This window comes from Eurosta solidaginis, chromosome 2, assembly GCF_040869045.1.
Source record: "Eurosta solidaginis isolate ZX-2024a chromosome 2, ASM4086904v1, whole genome shotgun sequence".
Lineage (NCBI taxonomy): Eukaryota > Metazoa > Arthropoda > Insecta > Diptera > Tephritidae > Eurosta > Eurosta solidaginis.
The window spans coordinates 225,496,498-225,514,596 of NC_090320.1; the positions used below are offsets into that span (position 1 = coordinate 225,496,498).

The 18,099-nt window shown below is 42.1% G+C and overlaps 1 protein-coding gene across 1 annotated transcript in view; it reads right to left on the reverse strand.

Moving 5' to 3' along the window:
* The window catches only part of LOC137240643 (uncharacterized), a 43,232-nt gene that overhangs the window by 21,815 nt on the left and 3,318 nt on the right, over positions 1-18,099 (reverse strand). Inside the window, exons 3-7 of the mRNA XM_067767144.1 lie at positions 13,755-15,068; positions 13,545-13,685; positions 13,325-13,464; positions 13,093-13,232; positions 12,741-13,031 (exon numbers count right to left, since the gene is read on the reverse strand). Of these exons, the coding sequence (XP_067623245.1) occupies positions 12,741-13,031; positions 13,093-13,232; positions 13,325-13,464; positions 13,545-13,685; positions 13,755-15,068 (2,026 nt within the window). The remainder of the gene's footprint in view (positions 1-12,740; positions 13,032-13,092; positions 13,233-13,324; positions 13,465-13,544; positions 13,686-13,754; positions 15,069-18,099) is intronic.

Here is an 18,099-nt window from a genome sequence, read left to right on the forward strand (position 1 = left end):
CCGTCTCTGCAAATGTTGGCTTTGGGTTTGCGTATGTGGCTCGCTTCGTTTCGACGTCCCGTATGCCATTTATAAAGCTCTGAATTTTTACTCATTCTGTGTATTCCTCGGGTGCGTCGGCATTCGCCAAATGTGCAAGCCTTTCGCATCTGACGCAAACTCCTGCAAAGTCTCATTAGCTTTTTGGTAGCGGTTTTGCAACTCTATTTGGTGTATCTGCTTCCTGTGTTCGCTTCCGTATCGCCTCTCTAGAGCGCTCATCAATGTTTCGTAGTTGTTCCGTTCTCCCTCGGGAATAGTCTGTAGGATTTCAGCAGCAGATCCTTTCAATGCCACGAATAGTGCAGCAACTTTATCTTCAGCACTCCAGTTGTTCACTGCTGCGGTCTTCTCAAACTGAATCTTAAACACCTGGAAAGGAACAGAACCGGCAAAGGATGGTGTTTTTACCTTTGGATTACTCGCTGAAACAGCTGGGCGATTTATTGTATCTGCTCCATACGACCCTTCAAATCATCGACTTCTGCCTGAAATTGAGCGATTTTTGCATCCTGCGCTTCCAGCTTTGATGTTACCCTTGCTTCCTGTGCTTCTAACTGCGAAGACATTTGTGCCACCTGCAATGATAAGCGCTCCTCTTGTTCTTCCATCTTGGATGTTATGCGTGTCTCCTGCGATTCCAGTTGTGTTGCCATATATGTTTTCTGTTCTTCCAGTTGAGTTTCCATCTTGGATGTTACTGTCGACGTTTGTGCAGATATTGCAGCTAATATCACGTTCAAGTCTGTGCTGGTTACTGCCAGCGATGCTTCGTTTTTCTCCTCCAATTTTGTTGTCTCATCGCCATCAAGATGAAAGACATACTCTTCCACGTCAATTCCTTCTATTCCATTGCCTCTCGTAGTCGTGCCTGAAGTTCGAGTTTAATGCCGGTTGTATTCAATCCACGGCTCTCCAACTCCTTCTTCAGTTGCGGGATCTTCAATTCACTTAACTTTGCCATGTCCAAGTTGTATTCCCAATCTCCGGAATTTATTCAACAATTCCTCTTCTGACACCAATTGTAACGAATTTACTTGCAAATCCTCTTATTTGCCCTTCTGCTAAGTTCGAATCACTAAACTGTTGAATAAATAACTCCAATATTGAATAATGGAAAAATGGCCTTTATTAAAGTACTTCACAATAACACTTATACTTTGCAACTAGCTGGCTTAATAACCATACTGATTGATAGCTCAAATGAAACTCTCTCTTCGCCTCTACTGTCGCGCCTTTTATACTTTTTGATTTCTTATTGCATACTTCCAGGCTTTTCCATTCCAGAACTTACTAGTTAGTTTCAGCTACAAAATCGCCAGCCACAACTACGTTTATAACTTCTCATTTGAGTAATACATGCACAAATTATTGCCCTCTCTTGTGACAACTCAGATAAGATATATGCATGTGTTTGTGCATTGGCTCTCCGTCTACATATGTGTAGACGCAATTATTTATTCGTTTATGTAGATACATAATGATTGAATTATTGATGTGAATTCATGTCACTACTTAGCATCGGCCTGGAGATGGCAGTACCCCTTAGTGTTGCTAATATTCGTAACAATACATTATAATCATGAAATCCACAATTATGGAACTAGAAATTGCAATAATATAAGACTGCCTAGAATAAGAACTGAGTTCGCCAAAAGGTCTCTTGAATATTTAGGGTATAAAATGTATAATGAGTTACCTTCTGATTTGAAATACTGTGAAAATATTAGTAAGTTCAAAGAAAAACCGTTTTTATATTATACGTCACTAAATGTGACATGAGTATTTATGTTAATCTCTTATTTTAACCTAAACTAGGTCTTAAAGACCGTAATAATAAATAAATAAATAAAATAAAAGTAGAAAAAACTTTTCTAGAATGAGGGACAAAAGAAACTCAAAATATGTGCAAGAAAATTTGAAGTTATAATGTTTCTGAGATTTTACATTGAGTATTAGTCATTAATTTACTAATCAAATGTAGTGATATAAGAATATTTTTTTGTAACGCTAATAACTTGTGATTAGCGACACAAGTAGTACGACAACAACAACAACAATTTGGCTGAAAAAAAGTATGTAAAGAAAGTAAGGCACCGTGCCCATTGGATAGTTTGCAGCCGGGAGGTTAATCTGGCTGTATTTGTACGGAGCCTCTCTGACACCGGGCCGCCTCATAGAGTAAAAATGGTCTTACCGCGGTAAGGGGCTCTGCCGCGGCGGACGACACTTTTCCCCCTTTCAATAAGGTGACCCTAAGCTGGCCTCGTCTAGCAAGGGGTCGTACGAACAAGATGAACAACAAAAACAAAAAAAAAACAAAGAAAAAGATAATTCGTCCTCCTCCACAGGGAGAAGGACAACAGCATTGGCATCCATACGCCCTAGTGAACGAGGGAGAGCTACCAATGCTACCAACGCTAAAGGGAGAGCGACTTGGTGGGGGTCGGCAATAGTATGGCGGCGAAGGGAGTTGCGCTGGCAACGGCGAACCCTGACGCGCCTGCTGTTGTCGGACACCGACCAAGCGCCGGAACGGCAACCATTTTTCCCACGGCTGTGGCAGGGGTCTCTGGACCTGGCCACTCCGACCCAAGGCAAAACGGGGCCGCAACAGCTACTTTAACCGGGGGAGCGACTGCGTTGGAAACTACGGGTCTGCTCCCCATGGACGACAAGAGGGCAACCTCAGTCAACACAGTCTTAGGTGATCGGACGGGGGCAAGCACCAGTATGGCGGCGAAGGTAGTTGCGCTGGCAACGGCGAACACTGACGCGCCTGCTGATGCTGGGCGCCCGTCTGACGCCGGTATGGCGACTGTTCTCCCCACGGCTGTGACAGGGGTCCCACGATCTGATCACACTGAGCCAAAGGAGAAAGGAGCCATAATGAAGACATCATCCGGGGGTACGACCGAGAGGGCAACTACGGGTCGGACCCCTTCTCAAGAAGAGTCCCACAAGGGATCGTTCCACAGGAACAAGAGAAGGGCTGCAAAAGTCCTGTCAAGGTATGAGGGTGTTCCGCTGGAAACGCTGTCAGAGAACGCCAGGAATTCGGTGGAAAGGGCGCGAGCTCTACTGCCGAATTTTCGGGGTTTTCTGCCAACAAGCGCAACCCCATATAAGCGTCAAAGGTCCGATGAGGACATCAAACCACCGCCGAAAAGGCACCAGAATCACCCCGCGGTAGCCAAACCCAGCTTTGCCGAGGTAGCCAAGGGCCGGATCCTTATAGGAATCCTGGACCGAGGGAATGACCGTGGTGCAATCCCTAAAGACCAGTGGCCGTACGTCCGGAATGAAATCGGTAACGCCGTTCTCGACGTGCTGATGGAGTCTCCGGGTAGTCCGCCGCGAGGTTCTGATGCAGGATGGTACCAGGGCCAAATCAAGGTACTCGCTTGCGAGGACGCAAGGTCTGTTGCGCTGTACAAGGCAGCGCCGCAAAGCTGGGACAAGTCTATCCCGGGGCGATTATCGAGGTCGTCGACTGGAAGGACATTCCGGCTCGGCCAAGGGCCAGGGCATGGGTTCCAGCGGTTCCAGCAGAACCTGAGAGAATTCTCAGGATGCTGCAACTTATGAACCCGGCTCTCCCAACGCAGGACTGGAGTGTCATCCAAGTCGAGGACGCTGTAGGACCTAGGAGACAGGTCGTGTTAGCCCTGAATAAGGAAGCTCTCGAGCCCCTTAGACGGAGCAAAAGAAGAGTGTTTTACGGCCTCGGCGAGGTCGTAATTCACGTATACCGTGGGGACGCACAGCGCGCATCCCTTTCGAGTGCCTCTTTGGACACGGACATTGAGGCACCCGAAGTGGAAGCGGAAATCTCCGACGCCGAAAGCCTGTTTTCCGCCACGTCAAATTGCGCAGGGGCTCTGGGCAATTTGTCGATGGAGGATGCTCTGCTGGATAGCGACGGAGAGGATCCCAACATCACGGTAATGGAGGCAGGGGAGTCTGAGCAAGCTCATGCTGAGGTTGCTCCAGATAAACCTGCACAAAAGTAAGGCAGCCTCGGCTGCTCTCATCAGTCGCCTTTCTAAAGGCGACGTCGAAGTGGTCCTTATCCAAGAACCCTGGGTGAACAACTCAAGGATTTGCGGATTGGGGGCCATTGGGTTTAAGCTCATCCGAGCTGCAGATGAAGGTAAAGTGAGAACATGCATTTTAGTAAAGTCTGAGCTAAATATCTTTCTCTTACCTAATTATAGCAATGGTGACGTTACAGCGGCCAGCTTGGCAAGCGGAGGCACCCAATTAACGCTTCCCTCCGTTTATATGCCGTACGACGCAGAGGAACCTCCTCCGCAAAAGACGGTAAAGGATCTGGTGGCCGACTCAAGCAAAGGCCATCTGCTAATCGGGACAGACGCAAACGCCCACCACGTGCAGTGGGGTAGTTCCAACATAAACACTCGGGGTGAGTCACTTTTTGAGTACCTTTTAACAACTAACCTTGTAGTTTGCAATGTAGGTAATGAACCAACTTTTATTACTAAAAACCGTAGAGAGGTTATTGACCTCACTATTTGTAGCGAAAGCGTTTATGGGTGGGTTAAAAAATGGCGTGTTCTTGAGGAACATTCCTTTTCAGACCACCGGTATATTGAAGTAATGTTAGAGTTCTTCGTCGATCAGCCCATTGCGAGACGTAACCCGCGTAATACAAACTGGGAACTACATAATGAGCTGTTAGCAAGAGAACTACCAGAACTGCCCCCACAAAGCCCCTCATCAACGATGGAGCTAGAGGGTCTGGTAGAAACATTCACATCGGCATTCTCAAAAGCCTTAGAACAGGCCTGTCCATTGCCAAAACCGCGCGGTAAGCGTAAACCTCACTGGTGGTCCCATGATCTGGACCTACTTCGTAAATCCTGTAGAGAACAGTTTAACAAAGCCAAATTCTTTGATAACGGGGCACAATGGCTAGAATACAAGGACAAACTAAGGACCTACAAAAAAGTCCTGAGAAAAGCGAAGAGAACTTCATGGAGAAATTTCTGCACTGGAGTCGAAAGTGTTGTGGACACATCCAGGCTTCGGTGCGTGCTTTCTAAGACGCAAACAGCTATTAGCTTTCTGCGGAGACCGAATGGTACCTGGACCAGCACAGAAGGGGAAACTCTAGAGCTGCTCCTGGACACACATTTCCCGGGAAATATGACCAACGCACCGGAAGTACCTGCAGCAAACCAAGCTGTGAATATACCCATCACTGAGGAGAGAGTGAGGTGGGCAGTCAAAAGTTTTAAACTTTTTAAGGCTGCTCTCCCAGACGGGATTGTACCCGCTCAACTTATCTACTCTTTGGAGTTATCAGCCAACTGGCTGCGGCACATATATACCGCTTGTTTGGCTATGAACTATATTCCGTGTGCATGGAGGAGCGCTACGGTCATATTCATTCCTAAGGCAGGCAAAGCCTCTCACTACGAGCCGAAGGACTATAGACCTATCAGTCTTTCATCCTTCGTACTCAAGACCCTAGAGAGAATAGTTAGCGATTTTCTCACTACAAGCATTGATAGGAATCTCATTTCGGACTATCAACACGCGTACACCAAAGGTAAATCTGCGGAGACTGCGCTACACAGCCTAGTCTCTACTATAGAAACATCTTTGTTCGAAAAGGATTATTGTCTTGTGGCCTTCCTAGACATTGAAGGAGCATTCAACAATATAAGTCCAGACGCCGTTAACAATGCTTTAACTGATATGGACGTAAATAGACCCCTAGTGGGACTAATTGGTCAACTGCTCAGGGGAAGGAAAGTGCTTTCCTCACTGGGGAAGGTTGAGATAACACGATTTGTCGCAAGGGGCACGCACCAGGGTGGTGTCCTTTCCCCTTTACTGTGGAACCTAACGGTAAACTCGCTATTAAGAGATACTAGTTGGGGGAGCGGGAAGGTCGTGGCATATGCTGATGACCTAGCGATTATCTACAAAGGCAAGTTCCCTCAAACATACCCAGCAGGGATGACTGGACGGAGTCGGATAAGTGCCTTGCTATGAGCAACAGCATTTCCATATACACGGATGGCTCCAAGCTAAACGGGAGAGTTGGGGGTGGAGTATACTCAAGGGACCTTGACCTCCAGCTCTCATTCAGACTACCCGACCACTGCAGTGTATTCCAGGCAGAATTTGCAGCCATAATGGAAGCCGCAGCTAGGATAGGGACATACATTGTCGGCAAAGAAATTTTTATCTTCAGCGACAGCCAAGCTGCCATAAAATCTCTGGGCTCCCACTCGTTCAATTCTGAACTAGCACTAAACTGTCGCCGATCTCTTCAAGAGATGGCTCAACAGAACCATGTACACCTCACATGGGTCCCTGGACATAGGGATATCGAGGGAAACTGCGTTGCAGATGAACTGTTGTTGTTGTTGTAGCGATTAGTTACTCCCCGAAGGCTTTGGGGAGTGTTATCGATGTGATGGTCCTTTGTCGGATACAGATCCGATACGCTCCGGTAACACAGCACCATTAAGGTGCTGGCCCGACCATCTCGGGAACGATTTATATGGCCACATTAAACCTTCAGGCCATCCCTCCCTCCCCACCCCCGAGTTCCATGAGGGCTTGGGGTCGCCAGAGCCTCGTCTGTTAGTGAAACGGGATTCGCCGCTCGAAGGTGAGGTTGACAATTGGGTTGGAGAAGCTATATATTGCGCTACACAACCCCTTGAATCCCTTGCAGATGAACTCGCTAGGCAGGGTACAACCAAGCAGGTTCTTCCTGGACAAGAACGCTTAGGTATGCCCCTGTCCACATGCAAGCTAATGCTAAAAGAGCACATCTACCGTCAAGCCGACGAAAGATGGCTTCAAACACCGGGATGTCGAACATCGAAAGAAACCTGGCCTAAATGGGATCCTAAAAGGTCCCGTCACGTGTACAACCTAAGAAGGGATACAATTTCCACACTTGTGGGGGCACTAACGGGTCATTGCCTCATAGGTAGCCATGCAGAAAGGCTAGGAGCGCCTTATCGTCGTTGCTGTAGGAGTTGTGAAGAAGATGAGGAGGAGGAAACGGTGGTTCACCTCATTTGCAACTGCCCAGCGCTAAGCGCAGCACGGCAGCGCTTGCTGGGAGCTCCATTTCTTGATACTATGAGTCAGGTTGTGGAGCATGACGTCAAGGACCTGGTAGCTTTCATCAGGTCCTCAAAATGGTTCGAAGAGGAAAGGTAACGATGTTTTTCGTGGTATCACAACGGGCCTAGTACTACTGGCCTAAGTGTGCCCTCGGGCAGCCACCCTAACCTAACCTAACCTAAGTATGTATGCAACATAATATAAAAATATACTACAAAACCTTTTGTATCGTATAACCTTTTTTTTAGAAAAATGGCCTCCAGTGAAATTTGCACAAGGGCCCCACGACCTCCGGTACGGCCCTGATCACGCTAAAACAAAAATATTAAAGCGAGCCACACTGGTGTACATGAACACATAAATCATCATTTATACACATACATAGAGGCGACGGAGAGCTATATCGCACACAAAGATGTAGTCATCAGACGAAGTTGTTACTCACACATACACACGCATATATGTAGCTCAATTACCAAGCAGGAGATACAGCAGTTCTAGAAGGCGAAACGTCTAGACTTTAGTAGAAATACGCGAATAAAGCAACGGAGAGTATAAAAACGGTGCAAGCTGAGAATCAGTAATCAGTTTTGATTTAAATACGCAATTAGTTGTGAGGTATAAGTGTTATTGTGAAGTACCCTCAAAGTAGTCTAATAAAGACCATTTTGCAATACAGGATATTGGAGTGATTTATTCAACAGTTTAGCGATTCGAACGTTAGTAGAAGGTTTCAAATAAGCGGAATTTCCCTAAATTCGTTACAATATGATTATAATACATTAGTAAAACTAATATCTACATATGTATGTGCACATTTTGCTTGACTTTGAGGAAGCAAATATATCAATGATATCATCAAAATTTATCATTTCAAATTTTTCTTTTTCCACACTTAATAATCTTAGATCACTTAGGCGACCTTGCCCCATCGTTGATCGTAAATACGTCAAAATCAGTTTTAATTTGCTGAATGAACGTTCGCAGCTAGCAATTGATACTGCGATAGTCAAGAGTATTTGAAGTGCCACTCGCAAGTTTGGGAATACATCAACGAGATTATAAACTTTATTAATTCTAACGGAGTTTAAGGTTCAATTTCTTTTCTACTGCGAAGTAATATTTTGCAGTCACATATTTCGATAAAAAGTTCTATTCCATCGAAATCTATATTATAAAATTTACCCAAGTTCTTACAATTTCTTTCTAAGTCGTTATTATCCTTGTTTAACAAATTTCCAACGTCTAAGAGAAATCCAAATCTAAAATTAAGGTCATTTTGTCATGTAAATCTTGTACGTATTTCTTGCTGGAGACGATCGAGAACACTTTTCATAACGCGAGAAATTTCACATTCTGCGTAAAGACCAACATTTCTAGCCGATTCTCTGGGCATTTTGTGGCGCCTTCTTACACGTTTTCCTATATCAATATCCCATTTTTCACAAGGAGACTACGCTTTTTCGAATTTCGGAGAGTTCAGTCAGATTTAAGATCATGATACGCTTCTCTAAAATTCATCCTCGGATCTTGTAATCTGAGCTGCACACGATCAATCGTCCTTAAAATTTCATAAATAAACTAATATTATGAAGCTAAAATTTAATATATTTTGCAACAGAATTGTAGCTTCGCTTCTGGTGTCACTTGTGGTGTTAGTGTCCTCTGTTAATTGTTCTAAGTGGTCGACTACATTCTCTAGCCCATCTACGATAACGCTACTCGCTTGTATTCTGGCGGTCCATCGTGTTTCAGATTCACGTTTGACAGTTTTTGTTTAAGCATTTTTTAATAATTCCCATCATAGCGTTGAACGTGAGAAAAAAAAAATATATGTTTTGTATAATTCCACAACCTGTCGCTGGAACACTAGATATATGCATGGATTTTTTAGTATAGAACATTTTTTCCGAATTCAATATTTTCCAGAAATGAGTTATAATAAAAACACAAACAGTTCAGAAAATTCTGCTTTGCGGACCATTTGACGCCCACCTGTGAATAGCGCCCGGGGAAAGATGCCCCTTATCCCCCCTCACTATGCCACTGACTTGGCTCAACTATATATCCTCATGAGCTACATTGGTGGTTCAAACGAAACTAATTCTTATGCAGGGAAATTCCTTCCGCGGCCCTACTTGTTGTGTTAGATATAGATCAGCTGCTCGAAATCACGTCCATTCCGACAGCACTAATAATCAATTCCCGTTGCTCGGCATCACAGTGCATCCCGACAACTGATGTAATAATATATATACATATTTTATAATATACTTTCGTTAAATTTGTATACTTCTGTAATTAATCTGTAATCCGTAACTATATTTATGTTTATGTTTAATTTATTCTTACAGACTAGAATACAAAAGTAAATTAAAAAGTTAAAAATAATCTTACAAACTAGAATACAAAAGTAAATTAAAAACTTAAAACAAATAATCAACTGAAAACTACAATGAAAAACGTAAGTAACATGACTAGCGAAAACAAAAAACAAAAAAGATATTGCAAGTTAAGATTAGAGGTATTCTTCCAGAGTTGACTTGAAGATATTTCTCGACAAAGAAAAATCAATAAAAAAAACTTCCTTGAGAGTCTATTAAATTCAGTAAGTGTCCGAAAAATTGGGTCAAAACTACAATAATTAGCTCTGCAAGCACGCGTGTAAAATGGAAAAAATGTTCGAAGACTCCGATTAGGTACATTAAATGAAACCTTCGCTAAGAGAGCTGGATAATCAAGAGAGCCAACTATTAGATCATAGACGAACATTAGCAGATGTACTACCCTTCTGGATTCGAGAGTTTGGAGATTTATAAGCCTACAGCGCGAGTAATAGGATGGCATTGGGTCGTCAAAGTTGAGTGAAAATAAACAACAACGAATAAATTTTCTTTGAACCCTTTCAATTCTGGCAACATAGCTGCTATAGATAGGATTCCAAACAATTGAGACATATTCTACTTTTGAACGAACGAGAGAGGTATAAAGAGCCTTCCTTGTATAAGGATCCTTAAAGTCTATCTGCGACGAAAGGCAAGGATTCTGTAAGCCTTGGGAAGCATATAAGGGATATGATTGACAAAGGAGAAAGATGTAAGTCAATAAATTCATTAACCGAAACCAGTCGAGCACCTGCGATATCATAGAGGGTGAAATTTAAGTTAGATGACTTAGTAAAAGGCATGTGAAAACATTTATTCACATTGAGGAAGAGATTATTGCCCTTACACCATTCGATAAGATTAGTTAGGTCATTTTGTAGGAGTAGGGAATCCGATTCGCCATTAATTCTATGAAATAACTTTAAATCATCTGCATATAGAAGGAAAGAGGACGAAAAAAACAGGAACCAATATCATTTATAAAAAGCACAAACAACAAAGGCCCGAGAATGCTACCCTGAGGAACTCTGGCCGTTGCATAAAAAGGAAGGGACTTGCATCCCTCGATTTCAACACATAGAGACCGGTTCGACAGATACGATTTTAATTAAGATAAGAATACAGAATGAAATCCAATATACTCAAGTTTAGAAAATAAGATTTGAGGTGAAACTTTATCAAAAGCCTTTGAGAAGTCAGTATATATGGTATCAACCTGGCAGTCATCCTTAAATGCAGGAATACAGAAATCAGAAAACGACCCTAGATTAGTAACAGTAGAGCAACCAGCAACAAACCCATGTTGACGCGGGTCAATCACCCTTTTAATTACAAAAGACAACTTCTTCTTTATGATTTTTTCGAAAAGCTTTGAGAATATTGTGAGTTAGTATATAGTTAGAGATGTCATTTTGTTACCGAATTTGAAAATAAGACACATTGAGCTCCTTTTCCATCTATCGATAAAAGTGGCCGAGGACAGAGATAAATTGAAGATATGGCAAATGGGCGCGCAGAGAGTTAAACTACAGTGCTTCAGTACAAAGGCGCAAAGGCCAATCAGTGTCACAACTTAGCGATGGTTTAAGGGCAAGCATAGCATTGCGAACATCATCCTCGGAGATAATGAGGGAGCCAAAATCTATCTGATCACAAAGTCCCGAGTGCGAATGAGAGCCAGCCAAACCTACATTGGCATCGTTTAAGTTAGATTTAAAGAATTCCGCAAATAGCTCAACTCTTTCAGTTAGCGACTGGGAGCTTACGCCATTAAAGGTCATGCAGATCGGAATATTCGTTGAACCCCGTGTGGATCGGATAAAGTTCCAAAAGGCTTTTGGATTTTCTTTAAGCTCATGTAGCGATTATAAAGAAATTTGTTGAGAACATTAAACTGCCGCACACTATTCACACTATTAAAGTACTGTTCCCTGTTTTCCTTATTTGCCTTATATAATTTATTGAATTTGTTACGATTGTTTTTCAACCTCTTAAGAGGTAATTTATGCAACCTAGGCTTAAAACGAGGCAATGTACTGTGAAATATCTCAGACAACTTCGATAAGAAAAGATCATAACACATGCTGACGTCATTAGAAGAAATATATTTGCCCTCTGATTATTTGTTAAATTTGTAGACTAATAAATAAATAAATAAATAAAACAAGAATGAAGTATACCTATGTCCATACATCCTATGACCAATCGCACTATGGACCGCGAGCTATTCACAAACACTTAATCAATATATAAAATGAACTCTAAATCAGGGATGCACCGTAACGTTAAGCCAATCGTTTATCAAAAAATTTCCACCGTTTCCGTTGAAACACTTCGAAATATTATCGATAAAGAAATTATCAAGATAAATTGTATCTCGTTTTTAACCGAAACGAAAAGCTTTCGTTAACGTTAAAAACGTTAACAAAAACGTGATACTTTATGTTTGAATTGTGCTGGCAATGCTATAGCCATGGTGAAGCCGTAAGGTGGCAACAGCGTTTGTGGTAATGTAAAAAATTCTCTGAGAAATGTTCGTACTGTCAAAATTCATGAGAAAAGTTGCAATCAGCTTGGCTAATGCTTTCACCTTTAATTACTCCGCCACCAATCAGCTTTGCCAGCATAGCTTGAAATTTATAATCAACATAAACGATTTGATTTCGTTTTGATATGGCAGAAAACGAAACGAAATCATTTCGTTAATTTGACGTTCTTAACGTTAATAAACGAAACGAAAAGACTTTGTTTCGTTTATTAACGTTAATTATCGTAACGAAATGATATCGGTTCGTTGGTTAAGCATGCCTGCTCTAAATAATAAAAAATTTCTCGCTTTGCCAGCCCAAATCTGGGTGTCCTATATGTAGGGAATTGGGAATATCTGGGTTAGAGAAATTTCATAGAATCGAAAGAGTATTCATTGTTGTAGTAGAAAGTATTTAATTTAAATTAGCATATGTGACCCGGCCTATGAAAAGGTGGCTTATGACTCAAAAAGAAATTGCGAGAAACAGCTGTTAAAGATAAACAATGCATTTCTTCAGTTTCTTAGTTTTCTTTTTGTTTTTAGTCATAAGCCAGCTTTTCATAGGCCGGGTCACATATGTACATTAATAGCTGTATCACATACACATTAATAGCTTTACACGCAAATAACTTCATCCATTCGTGGCTTCATTAATTTTTAAATATACTCACCAACACTGGTAACAGCTGTAACCGTACGAAATTGATGAATTATATTTCTCGGCAGAAAGTATATATCATTATCACACAGCTTAATTCGAGAATAACGTATACCCTCACGTCGTAATTGATTCAGTTTAGCATCCTCAATCCATTGCACACATTGTGATATTGGTGGTTCGTGCAAATCGAGTTGCAATGCTCCTACTAGATAATTGAAATCCTGTGCAGCAAACGCTACCACATCTTTAGTGATACGATTTTGATTATACGGTTGACCACAATGCACTGCTTTGAGTATTCCTGCGGAGTGAAATATATTACTAATAAGCGGAAAAAAAATTACATAATTTTTTTAACATACCAACAGCTGCGGTAGTATTTCGATCGTGACCATGTCCAACATGATCTGCGTGTGCCTTGGTGCGATCTTCTATCATCGTCTCACGTGCTTCTGACAAACGTGGTAAATACTGAAGATTACGCAGTTCATTGATACGTGTGCTAAAATAGTAACGGAAAGTGTGTTTAAAATATCTTGTCTGTAATTTAGCTCAAAGTTTTAACTAACATACAAATCGAAATATATGACATACCGTTGCCGTTTCAATGGTGTTTTACTATTGAGTTCAGCCGTAGGCACTAATTGTTCACCTGCGCGTACCCACAATATTGGACCGTCATTAGAAAGCCGAGGATCCGTTTGTAAAATCGAATACGAGCCCCAAGGCATGGTCTACAAAGAAATTAAAATACTTTGCAATTGCCACTCAAGCTAATATGTAGATTGCACATTTTAAGAATAATAATCAATACCTTTTTTAGAAAAGGGTTTGACTCAATACGTCCCAACAAATCCGGAAAATATCCGCCTACCTCTTCATGCACTTTGCCAACTAAGCTTATTTGATGTAAAGGCCCATATCGAAATGTGCCTTGAGCATAGTTACGAACAACCTATAAAATAATAACAAACGTACTATATATACATTTTTCATTTTCTTCTAAAACTTTCACAACAATTACCTGTTCGTTGTATTGCGCCATTGTGCATGTTTCAATATCTGAATTGCGTCCAAGTACGCCAGCTTTCACAGTCAGTGTAGAGTAATTCTCAGCCATATGCTCTAGCAAATCTGGCAAATAACGTGCTGCATCATGCACAATTCCCATAACATGTAATGCATATCCCTCTGCATCTTCGGAAAAGCAAACATCGAAAAACTCATCTACCAATTCTTCCATTTGTTCTGGCGTTAGCTGCTCCAATTCATCTTGATACAAATGCACAACAGATGCACCGCCATTTGGATGGACTTCCAATTCGAATAGTTTTCCATATTTCAAATGCTCCAAACCCTCGGGTGGACGTTGAAGACGTCGGCGTGGCGTACTAAGTGAAAAAGGTTCACTTGGATGGAATTGTGTTCCAGTACTGGTACGTCGTATTTTAGAACGTTTATAACATTTAGAACAATCTCGGCTACGCGAGGATGAGGATGTAGATTGCGTTGCTGTTGCCGTTGTTGATGTAGATGATGAGGTTGAGTGTTTTGTTGTGGATGAGGAAGAGGATGATGAATTTTTGCGGTGATAACTACTGGATGAGGAAGATTTGCGAGTACTCGAACTATTTGTAGAGTTAGTCGTCGTACATGTACCACTGCTGCCAGACGCTTTTGCGACTAATGTTGTTTTTAGTGTAGGTGTGACCACATTATCATTTAATGCCTCCGTTTTCGGTGTGGAATTTACTATTGGTTCGTTGCTGAAACTTAATTGGCGTGTGACGTTGTCGCGTGTTTTTATCGTTGGTGCGCAGAGCTCATTATTACTCAAGATTTTGCCGTTGCATTCTATTTTAAGCTTTTCATTGCCTACGAAATCTAACGCGGTATCTAGTACAGTGTTGGAGTTCAAAACATTGCTGTTGTGTTCACTGGTGCCATTAATGAATTTCGTACCGTTAACTGCAACTGTATTCAAAGTAATACACTCTTCATTCTCAATTTTTATATTCTCTAAAGGTAAAGCAATACTTTTACTGTCCAATACAGTTTCTTGTTTGGTGCTTTTTGGAAACTTTTCAGATTTATTAGTTTCCTCCTTTTTTATTTCCACCTTTATTACATTCGCTTTTTGTGGGGTTGCATTTTCGCAAACATTTTTTATGTCTGGCATTATTTCTTTCTGCGCCAAAGCGGTTTGATCTTTACCTACTTTAATGCTCCCCACTTGGTTGAGTAACTTTGTAGAACTATTGTTACTGCCAACACTACTGTCTGAACTACGACGACTTTGCTCTGTTAAGGAACTTGCTGACGAAGATGCAGAAAGGGGCTGTGAATGCAAAAACAAATTAAGAAATCGTAATTAATGTAGGAAGGTGTAGATAGATAGATAATTAATTGAGGATCGCACTGCGACCATTGGTCTATTGTGCCCTCAGCTGCTTCACAGCACCTCATCCAAGCCGACATCTCTGAAGAACCCCAGCAGTTCACGTGGCTTGAGACCCCAGCGGGTTAGGGGGTCAGAATATTCCCGCGGTAGGTATGGCTGTCGTAAGAGGCGACTAAAATACCAGATTCAAGGGGCTGTGTAGCGCAACCTTTCAGGTTGCCAGCGCAATATATAGCTTCTCCAGACCCAATTGTCAACGTCTGTGTTTCACTAACAGACGAGGCTCTGGCGTCCCAAGCTCCTCATGGAACTTGGGGGTGGGGAGGGAGGGGATGGCTTGAAGGTTTAATGTGGCCACATAAATCGTTCCTGAGATGGTCGGGCTAGCACCTTAATGGTGCTGTGGTACCGGAGCGTACCGGATCTGTATCCGGCAAAGGACCATTACATCGATAACACTCCCCAAAGCCTTCGGGGAGCAACCTTATCGCTACAACAACAACAACAACAACCTGGCTTGGAGGATTTGATGTGAGAATGCTCTGGACATGGTGAGCCCATAAACTTAGCCCTATGTCTTCAGATTGCTTCACACACCAGGAGTACATGGTCCGCAGTCTCCGCTGATCGACACAAAACCGGCATTCGTTCTTCGAAGGTATAAGTTGAAGCATATGAAAACGAGGATTCTAACACAAATTTGCTTTAGTTGGTGAATCCCAAGCCTTTTTAAACCAAAACAATCTACATAGTTCATTCCAATAAGGAGCAATTGCTGGAAAAAGCAAAATAACTGAGAAGTGGACAGGTAAAATCCCACCACTAATGCAACCTGGAATTTGGATTTATTTATTTATCTAACGTACACAGTCCTTGCAGTTATTGGACAACCTTAAATAAAGGTTGAGAAAATAAAATATAGTAACATTTTTATAATAACAAACTCATCAAAATGGGAAGAGCATCACGTGCGATGCAATTTCAAGAGCTACATGGCCAGAATACAATGAAACGAGAACAAGGAGTCAACTGGGTAGATGCAGAGCCAACACCCATAGGTCATCTGACTTTAGCCACGCATGCGGAAAAGATGGATACTTGGCACAATGACCACGTAACTGCGCCCCAGCGGGTTAGGGGATCAGAATATATCCGCGGTAGATATGCCTGTCGTAAGAGGCGACTAAAATACCAGATTCAAAGGGTTGTGTAACGCAACCCTTCAGGTTGCCAGCGCAATATATAGCTTCTCCGAACCCAATTGTCAACCTCACCTATCCGCGGCGAATCCTGTTTCACTAACAGACGAGGCTCTGGCGACCACAAGCTCCTCATGGAACTTGGGGGTGGGGAGGGGGGAATGGCCTGAAGGTTTAATGTGGCCATATAAATCGTTCCCGAGATGGTCGGGCTAGCACCTTAATGGTGCTGTGGTACCGGAGCGTACCGGATCTTTATCCGGCAAACCATCACATCGATAACACTCCCCAAAGCCTTCGGGGAGCAACCTTATCGCTACAACCACGTAACTGCAAATGATACTGTTGCGCAAAGTTGAGAGCCAATGGGACTTTGTCGTTCGTCAAACGATGGTCTAAAGAATCCGATGATCCATATATGTATTACTAAAACTATCTTTATATCTTTGGTGAGGCCAATATTGGAATACGCTTCGATAATCTGGAACTCTCGTACCCACTGCGACAAATTAGTCGGTTCAAAAGCAATACCTGATTTTTGCGTCAAGGGACTAACCGTGGGACCCCTCAAGGATTCTTCCTCCCCACTCCTGCCATTTAAAACTGCTTCAGCGACAGGAATCGTAGGAAGATGGTAGGTGTGTTATTTTTAGTAAAACTTATTAGAGGGATGGTAAATAGCCGATTTCTGCTTGGTGAAATTTTATTTCATGCTCCCTTTAGACCATCTAGATATTTTCAACCGCTTCATATAAGCACACGCAGATCGAATTTTGAAATGCACGAACCTCTTCGTTGTCTGTGTACTGATTTCAATAAGCACTGCAAAAACATTGATACGTGTGACTCACACCACGCAATAAAAAAATATCTACTGACTACCTTAAATACGCAATGATTTGGGTGGGTGGCTTGGAACACGTCCCTTCCAAACTTACACTCTTTTATCACCAGCTCTAGTAATTTCAGCCCTACTTATTGTGTGTTAAATATACATCAGCTGACCGAATTCACGTCAATTCCGACAGCACTAATAATCAATTATCGTTGCTCGGCATTACAGTCCATCCCGACAACTGATTTAATAATATGTATATATTCATATTTTATAATATAAATTTCACTTTGTTTGCTTCTGTAATTTATCTGTAATCCGTAACTATATTTAGTCTGATTAATTGTTAAATTTGTAGACAAATAAATAAGTAAATAAACATCGGGAACACTCCCCAAACCGTTCGGGGAGTGTCCTTATCGCTATAACAACAATAACAGACTGTTGAGCATTTTCTGCCTGGCTCATAACTAGATCACGGTAAAGATCCCTCGAAGCACCTTTTTGACAAATTAGGGAAGATTATCGGCAGGAATTCTAAATATTCTAGATTTTATAAACAACTTCAAACTAGCATCCAGTAAGATCTAACAATTTTTCATTAACTTCTTGGGCGATCTGGGTCGCAGCATACCTACCTACCTCTTCCTACTAACGAACCTCTTTCTTCTTATGTTTCCAGAACACAACCTACACAGCGAGGCGAGAGTACTCCCCATTAGGGGGAGAATTGATTATTGAACAAACATCAGCCGAATGTAAAAAAAAAAAACAAAAAGGTCCCCAGTGTTATCCAAAAACACGCGTCGGACCTCTACGATAGGTATTGCCCAGCGCACCCCGATCTTAAAGAGAAATGCCATGCGTCACTCTAGGTCAACTTCGATCTGGATACTGTACCATGTTAAACTCTTACCTATCCAGAATCAACCCA